At 31.3% G+C, this 11,224-nt stretch overlaps 1 protein-coding gene across 1 annotated transcript in view; it reads right to left on the bottom strand.

Annotated features, from left to right (window-relative positions):
• LOC106459307 (disabled homolog 2-interacting protein-like) overlaps nucleotides 1–11,224 on the bottom strand; it is a 140,503-nt gene that overhangs the window by 7,069 nt on the left and 122,210 nt on the right. Inside the window, exons 23-27 of the mRNA XM_022385761.1 lie at nucleotides 9,873–10,146; nucleotides 7,593–7,794; nucleotides 5,543–5,675; nucleotides 2,531–2,733; nucleotides 1–216 (exon numbers count right to left, since the gene is read on the bottom strand). Of these exons, the coding sequence (XP_022241469.1) occupies nucleotides 1–216; nucleotides 2,531–2,733; nucleotides 5,543–5,675; nucleotides 7,593–7,794; nucleotides 9,873–10,146 (1,028 nt within the window). The remainder of the gene's footprint in view (nucleotides 217–2,530; nucleotides 2,734–5,542; nucleotides 5,676–7,592; nucleotides 7,795–9,872; nucleotides 10,147–11,224) is intronic.

The following is an 11,224-nucleotide window of genomic DNA, read 5'->3' as shown; positions in this document are numbered from 1 at the left end:
ATTAGTGTCATTTTTAATGGAGAGTTAGAAATCCCATTTTGTACATCATGCTTATATCGGTCTTTCAGCTGGCTCAAAGTAGTCATCAGCCGAATATTGGCTGTATCAAGGGAATGAATTTTTCTTTCTTGTTCTTCAATCACCTTCTCCTTAACCACAATCATTCCTTGCATCTCGTGCTGTTCTCGTCGCAATTCCTCTTCAACTGTAATCAATCTAATACATTCACAGAAACTATCTATTAGGAAATTTGTAAAAAAAATAAAATCTATATTTCTTATTATCTTTTTAAACTTTTCAACACAAAAAAAACTTTTAACAACAAGCCAAGAATATTTTCAAACTGATAAAGTTACATTATTAATTAAATTTTCAGTATTTGGAACTTATTAATAATATTTTACTATTTCTTAATGTTTTAAATCTTACAATATAAAATAGGTAATGAGTACATTACGTCTTTAAACAAGAAAAATGGGATTGAAGCTAATAAAATGTGAGTTGTAAAATTTCCACCTATTTCACAAACAGTTTTCTTATTGAGATCACTGGTACATTTTTCTGTGCTATGATTCTTTTAGAATACAAAGTGTAAACACAGTCAAAATACATGCACTGTAATTGTCCATGAAAAGTTCTAGCACATGAAAAAAAAAAAGGATCAATTAAGAGAACTTGAACATTTATACAAAATATGCAAAGTTTTCAGATGCTTGAATAATTTGATACTATTAAAAAAAATACTTAAAATATCTTCTTTATAACTGAGAAAGTTGAATAATCTTTACATTTACGCCAGTGTCATAATTCTTGAAAATGTTTATATTCTGTAAGAAAATTATAATTCATAATTTCTCAAATACAAACATGATAAACTCCTGAAAGTTTACCCTTGCAATGATACCATTACAGTGGATGCTACTCCTGAAGCACATTGTACTTCAAGAAATCTTCTCAGGCCAACTCCATAATATGTGTGTGTAAAGTGTCCAAAGTCTACCTGTGACATCAAGTTCATTTTGTAAAGAAAATTGTATGTCATATAAAATTGTATGTTAAGGAAACAGAGATTATTAGCTAAAATGTTTTGTGAATATGCTACATACAACTGATGATTCCTCATTTAAGCTCTCCAGACAATGCTTTTGAACATTTCAAAATCTTCAAATACACCAATCCAAACAAACATTAATAACAGCTTCAATGAAATAAAATGATTTGGTTTAGAATTTTTGTTCAAAGCTAAACATAAGCCATTCCTAATTTTGAACTGATAGATTACAGAGAGAAGGCAGATAGCCAATAACACCCAATGCCTACTTTTGGACTACTTTTGTCTGAGCAAACAGTAAGAATTGACTATCACTCTCACAGTGTACCCAAGGTCACAAAGTGTGGAACCATGAATCTTTGGATTTACAGTCTGTACTTACTAACCACCAGGCCAAGCCTGCTCAAATAAAACTGTGTGTCTGAACTTTGCAACAGCAGCCCCAGTAGCATCACTGAATGGTTTTATTTTTGTAACATCCTTCCTCCTTTTTCACCTCTTTGCTTTCTTACTCAGTTCACCATTTCTTAATTTGGTTTCACAATCTCCAGCCATGATTTAAAACCATTTGCTACTTTAAATTTCCTTCATAATGTTGAAAAATAATTTTTCTTTCAATACTTTTATGTTTTGTGTATCTACATAAACATATTTTTTTACTGTATTTTTACACTAATTTAAAGTGTGTTATAATTTTTTTAATTTAATTCTATTAATTTCCCAAACCTGTATTACATCAGTTATACTTATCCCCTTATTGTTTTGTAATGCTGAGAAACAAAAATGCTATTGCTTGCTGTAACTTTTGTATTTAGTTGCATCTTGTCAAAAGTTTAACTACAGTTTCATTCACTTTAGGTTTATTTTTTTTGTAATTGAGCCAAAAACAACATATTCAACATGTCAAGAACCACATTAATTCACAAATTACTGTTCATCAGCCAGCTTTCTTCTTCAAGATGTAAAATGGAAAAATTAATTCACCGTTGAGATTGTCTCATTTGTTACTTTAATTCAATGTACACTTCAATTTATAAAAAAAAACAATAATTTAAAAAAACTACTCACATCCAGGACTTTTCAAGTTCTTGAATAAATATGAAAAAATTTCAGGATTTCTGTGGGTTTCTAAGCCCTTTATGAATTCCATGAATTTAATTCAGGATGAGACAAACTTGAGGTGAGCAAGTAAAAATCTGTTATTTTTCTTATTTTTGTTCAACTTCAAACAAAGGCTTTAATCAACAAAAAAGGTTAACTGGATTTGTGGTTCACATTTTTTTTCCTGCCATGAGACTACAAGTGGATAATGAAGTGCACATGACAATAGAGGCAGTAGAAGTGAGAAGATTAACATTTGTTTTATGTAATGTACATTAATTAAAAATGTCATCATAATTCAAAAGGGGATATCATTAACTTTGTTAATTTGGGTTTTTATGCATCTAAGCATAACACAGTTACATAAGATCACTCTACCTAGTAATAATATTTTTCATTTGTTGATCTTTTTCTTCTTGTTGTTTCTTCAGACGTACCTCACCAGCTTCTAGTTTTGCTTGACAGTCAGCCATAAACTGTTCTGTATTGTTCTCTTGCTGTGACAGTTTCTTTTCTGTTTGGTTTAATTTGCTATGTAGTTCTGTCATTAGTCCTTTTAATGCTTGTATCTCCTGCTCATACTGAGAGTTCAAGACATAACATTATTAAAGATAAAACCCACAGTTTAATAATAATGTGAGAATAAGCTCTTGACATGAATGTTTAGTACCCTGAAGTGAAACACAGCTTAACTAGTTAAATGCTTTTTTTTTGTACAAAACATACAACTGTTATAGTAATATTGTGTAATGCACATTTATGGATGGTAGGTATAACTTATTATCACGAGAACTATGAATTATTATTTTTTATAATAAAACTAAAAGATTCTATACAGTTGAAGTTAATTTTAGTATGGTGAGCATAACTTAAAACCTAAACTCTAAAAATACTAAATCTAAAGTTTACTACCCTTCATATAAAATTAGAAACTGTATCTATGAACATCTAAATGTCTTCAAATTCAAAGGTAGTCTTAAGATCTTTCAAAAATGATAAATAACATCTGAACACATGTAAACTGTATAATGCAAATACAAGATAAGATAAATATATCTATCAATCTTACCATACATATATATACTTACATGTACAGGGTGTGATGTGGTATTCCTTCATTTTTTGTTGATTATTATTCTATTCATATTTTACATACCTTTATTTTTAAGAATACTGGTATTAGAATTTTGATTATTCTTAGTGAAGAATAAAAAGATTCCTTACAAGGGATTTATTTATTAAAAGGATCATTTTAAGGTTCAAATACTTATTCTGAATTAAAGACTTAACAGTTTCTCACAGAAACACTTTCCTACAATCATATTTCTAAACATATTCTGGCTATTCAGTTCCACTCACTATAACAATTTAATATTAAGAATAATCAACAAATATTTATATTACTGAAAAGTGGTATCTTTTAAACCCTTAGCAAGAAACAATTGACAAAACAACAAAATAAAATTCTATTGAATAGCAATGTGTGTATGTGTGTGTACTACCTCAAGTTATGTAAACTCGTGAGTAATGAAAGGTTATCTTAGGACATGAAAAGTTGCTTCCTTTGTATGTAATTGTAAAAATGCATAAACGTTCATACAAACTGCAAAACACAACATGTGAAACTGTAAATTTGCATGTAGCCATCATATCAAATTTCTTGAAGATCCATCTAGAGGAGGCGAGGTAGTGGTAAAAAAAATGCCCATAAAAACCACAAAATGCAAAACTGAAAATTAGTATGCATCACCCCATGGACACAATGAATCTCCATGCCAAATTTGGTGAAGATCCATTGACAGGGGGCAAAGTATTGGTAAAAAAAACAAAATCACCCATCAAATCCACAAAATACAAAACTGAAAATTTTTATGTACAGGTCACAGATTCTGTTTCTTGTTTTAATATTTGGTTGTGCCCCCTCTGACCTTAATAACTGCTTGACATCATCATGGCGTAGTGTGCACAAAGAATTGAATGTAGGAAGGGGTGAGAGTTCATGATGCTACACTTTGGATTAGGGCTTCCTTTAGTTCCAAAATGATTTTCAGGTTTCTTCTCTTGCACTATGTTACCCACTACCTTCCAGCAGTTTTTGATAGGGTTGAGATCTGAGCTGTTGCCTGACCAGCATAGTGTCTTGATCCTCTACCTTCGAAAGTAGTCCTTCAACTGAAGCAATGAAATAAAACGTAAGACATCTATTCAATACACCTAGAGAGAAGTTTCCTATATATTTCATGTCTACTGCATAAAGTACAGGAATAATACCAACCTTTTTAGCCTTGTGGCAAGGAGCAGGGTCATCCTGGAATGTGCACTGGTCAGCTCCATCAAAGTGATCCCAAACTGTTCGCTTGAACCAGGACTTGAGGATCTCAAAGTACTGTCAGTACTGACAGTGCTTTTCATAAAATGAGGGCATCCCACATCCTGGCCAAAATTTCAACTTCACATCACCTGAACCTGCAGTTGCATTCAAACACGCTAGATGAAACTCTTCTCCACATCAATGCTGTACATCAGACCTGTACAGGTTAAACTTTGATTTGTCTGTGAAGATCACTTTGCTCCACATTGTTTCAGTCCAGTCAGCATGCTCTTTGGACTAGTTGAGCCTCATCTTCTTCATTTTATTGATAATGAGGGGTTTCTTCCTTGGCCTTTTTGTTGGGAGACAGGCTGAAAAAATGTGAGACTGGGTGGTTTGTACAGGTTCATGTGTTTGGGTGATTGTCAGCCACTGTGGAAGCTTTCTTCTTACCCCTTCCTTTCCACCACTCCACACAACCAGTCTCTCTCTATGTCTCTGCATCCAATGGCTCACAGTAGACTGGTTAAATTTGATTCTTCTAGCAATCTGTCTTGTTGAGATTCCCTCTTTGCTTAAAGAAACAATAATTGTTTTTGTTTTTCGTGGAGTTAATTTTCAACCTTTGGCCAAGGTAGCATCACATGCAAATTGTAGCAGATAGACTTCTAAACTGACTCTCAGTAAGAGTCTCTATTTATAACCAAAAAACAGCTCATGCAATACCAGACAGCCTATAAAGCTACTGATGTAATAGTTACAGTATTGCATCATCCATGAAATACATTTGCACCTACATGCATTAGGGCTTCAAAACGGATGATGATTCCGAAGAAAAATGTGCAAAATTTGGGTGATGCAATAAATTTTTCCACCACTGTATATAAATAGAGCAAACACACATCATTTTTAGTTAACATTCATGTGATTGCAACAGTACAGATTATAGGTGACATTAACCGTTGTTCCAAGTATTAAAACAAAAAAACATTTGAGTATTTCAAAGATTTAATTTCATCAAGTTCATTACCTATGAACACCACTGTAAACTGACTCTCATGACTGAGACACCCACATACCTCTTCAACTGTTTTCTTAACTTTATTGTTTCTTCTATGAGGTGTCTTTTCTCCAGGATGCGACTGTTTAGTAGACAACATTGGTAGAAGCTCAGGGGCTGGTTCTTGTGAATCACTTTTATACAAGTTTTTTCTGAACGAAAAACAAATTAATTAAGTTATTACGTTGTAAGAGTGCTTAAAATATACTTAATCAATCAACTTCAGCTTTTTAAGGTTTCTTATATGGCTTGAGTTTTATAAAAAACTGGAATATTTTAAGTAAAACCAGCACAAAATAAACAACAAATAATATATAATCTTCTAGATCCTAACAAGCTTCTACATACATGAACATATAATCACCAGTCAATTTACTAAGACCCTTCTCCCCACACCAACGTGTACATTTGTAGAAAACTCCATTTATTTGCATATGGAAAATATATTGATAATGTAATGTGCTTGGCAATTGGTTGAGCTCTATAAAGCACATATGTAGGTATATCATGGTTAGTATGTGAGATAATGGACAAGCATGAGAATCTGATCTCAGCCTTCCAAAATGCCACATAATGAATGCCCATCTGGTTAGAACGTTGTTAATAAATTCTATTGCTTTGCTGTTCCAAATTTTCTGTTTTTATAGTCTATCAACGATGGCAAATAAAAAGGAATATATATTTCACTATTAACATGATGAGGCTGCCCAAAACTGGTGATCAACTGGTAGAACAGACAGTTTGACAGGTTTGTACGTCACACCATATCCCAAATGACAAATCATTCAACATGTGAAGGATACTATTAAATGCATCTATGGTACCCAACAACCAGTATAAAACCTGCTCATATTGGACTGAAACAGGAAAGCATGGCTTTAGTACAAACTATGTACACTGAATGAATAGAAACATACAATTTGTTTGAAAAATTGTGTTCCATACTTTTATGTACTGGCAATTCAGTAAAAACGTGGAGAAAACCATACAAAGCACTTAGTCAGCTTGTGTTGTTTTGAGAATGTAAGCTGTTAGAGGAGGAATAATTGTGTGAACTTTCTGAAGCAGTTGTTGAATCTATTGATTACTTTAGAAGACCAACTAAAACCCAGACTATTCCTGAATTTGTTTGTAAATATGTAATTCAAAGGTTGCTTTCACCCTAACAGACTATAAGGGGACTATCATGATGATGATGCCACGATCCACCACACTTGTATTGAATGAATTTGTTTCAAAGATCATGAAAGTGACTTCAATCATCTTCCTTTATCAGCAAAATCACCAAAACTCAATCTAATTAAAAATCTTTGGAATATACTTAACCACTGTATTCACCTCCATAATCCCCTCCTAACATCCATGTACAAACCACAGACCATACTCTTTGATGAAGAGACCACAGTTAAACAGCCAACATTTTCCAGAATCTTGTCTTGTTTGTGGTCTAAGACATGTCAAGCCCAGGTAATCATTGTGAGAAAAGATGGTACAACATGATACAAGGTAGGGGTCATAATAAATGAACCAATCAGAGTAGAATAGACCATTATGTGTTTAGAGATATAAACATTGCCTGTTTACAGACAATAAAAATACAAAATTGTAATTCTGGGTGTTTCCTCTTCAAACACTATGTGTGAACCAGTGAATGAATCATTCTGATACCTCAAGCATCAATGCACAGGTACAATTTTCACTGCTTAATCTATTTGACTCACAGACAAGCAGAAATATGTATGTAACAGAATTTGTAGGACATTTAAATTCTTTTCTGGTTGCTTAGAAGATTCATCCTTAAGTCCACATTAAAATCACAAATATATTGAAAAATATTACAATGGCATAAGACCACAGTATGAGTTCTAACATCTAGAATAATACAATATTCTACTTAAGAGCACCAGAAATGAACTTTATCTTTTGGAAAACAATATTTTTAGTTCTGAAAGTGTTGTACTTAAAACCTTCGAGTTTAGAGAAAATTGAACACATGACCCCTGATCTCATTAACAGGCTGTCATAAAATTAATGTACTTTAAATCTATTCTTTATAACTCTGTACTTACACTTTTCTCTCACTTGTACTGGTGATGTCCACAGAGATCCCCCGGTTTAACTTTGCTCTGTAAGACTTAGCCTCTCTTGGACATGTATAACAATGACGTAAAGCTGATCTAGAAGAGTCCACTTGTTGTGACCCAAGGTATTGAGGAATAGTGTTTGGTGAAGTCGATAAAGGATTACTGCAATCTCTTGGAGAACTTGAACCTGGTGAAGAAATCAGAGAAGAATAAGGTGCAATGGAGTTCCCACAAATTCTACATCTCCTATAATCACAAAAAAATGCAGGATATTGTGTGAAAAATGTTTTTAATTACAAAGGGGAAAAAACAACATACATAATTTTCCATTAGACTATTAAGTCTAGCAAAATGGCAATTCATACAATAATGTTACTAAATCTATTTTGGTCACAAAAATTGTTTTTCGTTTACTACAACCATTTTGAAGTTGTAGTTTTACTTTCTTTCACAGTACAATTTCATTTCAACATGAAACAGCATCAACATAAAGACAAAATATTATAATGAAACTAGCTTACAATTAAAAACCACAATACAAATTCACTATAAAAAGTAATAGCAAACTGAAACATTTCTATATATCACTTTATTAAACCAATAAAGGTGTTTTATATTACTACAGGTCTTCAGTACCCTTGCAAGATATACAAAATTTAAACGAATAAGTACGAAATGAACAAGTTTATTCATAAATACGAAAACAACAAGTACATTATGGTATTACAGTAATCAAACAACTTTATTATACATTTCTAGATATGTTCACAACATTATAAATTCAAAGCAGCTTATTGTTTCAATAAACAATGACAATATATATACACCCACAAACTATAGATAGAGATATATCAAAAATAAGGATATGTACTATATAATAACATAAATAAACAGCAGTTTATTTGAAAATTACAGAACCATGAAATTCTTAACTTATTATTACAGAGCCACAAGATGTCAAATGTTAAATTAAATAATCAAATCTATTACATCATTATACATGTAATTCTATGTCTGCATCACTGAAAGTAGAAATAAATGGCTAATGTATCATTATAAATTCAAGTTTAGCATCATAATAAATCCAATCAAACATAATTACACAACCAATTTTTGTAGAAACAATACAGATTTAATGAGTGGTTAATTCTACTATATGTTATTATATGATTAGAGAAGACCAACACAGATCTTTTAAATATTTACAGTATATCATTACAAACTACTATTAGAAAATTACACACATATATATATATATCACTAAATTTTAATTTTTAATTCACAAGTGTAGTATGTGAACAAAAATAGTGCCAATTTTGTAAGCAATAAATAACATGACTTTGCTTGGTGTTTGTTTTAATAGATAATTTTTATTTGCTACTGTACCTTCCACCATTGTAAAATATCAAATAACCATGTTACTTCCAGAGAATAAAAAAACTATTAATTTATTAATGACAAAACAAGATATACAAGTTTCAGAAATTCATAACTTAACGACTGGGCAGGACTCACATAATATAGTAATGTATTGGGGGTGAACAGAAGAAGAAAATTAGTAAGATTAAATAAAAGAGTAGGATCATTAATAATACTAAACATTTCTAAAAAATAATGTAAATAATCACAAATAATAATTGAGTAACTTGTAAGTCTCACATATTTTCAGAGCAGATGTTGCTCTTATTTCCTTGCCAGACCATGAAATTATACATCACATGACAAACATATTAGCATTTATTTTACATAATTTTATTAAAATTATTATCCATACCTTAACAATAAGGGAACCTTGTGTTGGTTTCTTAATATAAAAATTACTCATTTAATATTTCATATACACTAGGTGACAGGTGAGCTGGAGTTTGTAAGGCAATTCAAAATCTATCCATTTTAAATAGTAGAAGAAAAAAATTATGTAATTGATAAAGGAAACCCCATAACTAAAAATAAAATATATCACTATCTCGCACCGTTCCTTCTATTTTTATGAAAATACATTTCTTTTACTTTTTAGAAAGATACAATTTTTACTATTTCTGTGAAAATATCAAAGAATGAATGATATCAATAACATGATGACTACTGTAAAATCAGTAGGCAGCCAGTATATAATTACACAAGCTAAAGATAGTATTAATAAAGTCCCAAGAATAGTCTACAACCAAAAAATTAACTACATTACAGAACCAACATTATTAAACCAAGAAAGTTCTAATATTTTTAATATACCTAACCAAATAACAATTATCTCGTTGAACATACCTACACAAGGTGTGCCAACAATAAACAGATCTTCATCACTCTGGCTATTACTTATGGGACTGCTCACAGAATCCAAAATTTTGATTGGTTGGTTATGCTTAGTAGTCTCAAGTGGCAAACTGTCACTTTCTGAGAAGTGATACATGGGATTTTTGAAGGCTAGAGGTGGTGCTACATGTTGGTAGGCAAGATTATCTTGGTGAATCAGATCAGTAGATGAACTAGAATGGCTATAAGTGATGGACTGATATCCAGATGAAGTCACTGTAGAAAACTAATAGAAAATTTCACAGATTAGTGAAGAATAAGTTTAAAGTTTTAATAATATTACTTGATTTTATTGTATCAAACATGGCATACAGCTGGAAAAATATCAGTGCTTTATTTTCAACTGGCCTTGTCTTAATTTTTAAAACATAATAATACGTCTTTACCTAATGACTTCAAGGCCAAAGCAAATAATTATTGACTGTAAATGATAAAGGAATAGACACAAGTCAGTAACAGAGTTACTTCATAAACTAGTTTTATGTGTTTACAGCTTTGGTAGTGTTGCACTAGTTTCATGACATCATGGGTCAAAACAGATGCCAAAATTGAAGCACTATCAAATCGTCATACATAACAGTCATGAAATGAAATGTACATGTACATATTAGTGGAACTAAACTTGGGATGTATATATACTTTTGGTTTTAATTATAAGTTTTGTATGAACACCATTAATTAATTTGTAAGATAGTACATACATTTACAGTGTGTATAAGCAAGGGCAAAAACTGACATCATGCTTTTCTCTAGAGGTTCTAGCTGATTATGTACTGAAATATAAATAGATATAAGAAATACAATGAATATGTATTAACTAAAATTAGCCTCTTTTCACAACTTGCGGAGGTGACAAACTTGTATAATTTAAAATAACACCCATAACAAATGCTTTTGAAGAGGTTGTGCACACCACTGAACATCTTCTATTAGTTGATAAGGGTAATTTTAAAACATTTTGAGATAATCAAACTACTAAATTGCTGCAAAGTTAATGTTTGCTTAATTAACTGCTAATGTAAAACTGTTACACATAAATATTTTAACAATTCTTCAAGTGCAGTAGCAAAAGTAATAGGCATACTTAATACTGAAAAAATGTTTATGTTTGTGTAAAGTTCAATACAAAATACACACACAGGTGTATATTTATGTGTATTGATATTGTCTTTTTACTGCTGCTGTTGACTTCATTCAAAAGCACAACTTAAAGCTAAAGCCCATAATGTTAGCCTTAAACAACATTAGTGACTGCTTTGAGCCTCACACTAATGAGTTAAAAATGACATTTTAAAATGGATAGA

This window comes from Limulus polyphemus, unplaced genomic scaffold (assembly GCF_000517525.1).
Source record: "Limulus polyphemus unplaced genomic scaffold, Limulus_polyphemus-2.1.2 Scaffold590, whole genome shotgun sequence".
Lineage (NCBI taxonomy): Eukaryota > Metazoa > Arthropoda > Merostomata > Xiphosura > Limulidae > Limulus > Limulus polyphemus.
Note: the sequence above shows the minus strand (reverse complement) of the source record. Positions and strands in the feature narration are given on the sequence as shown.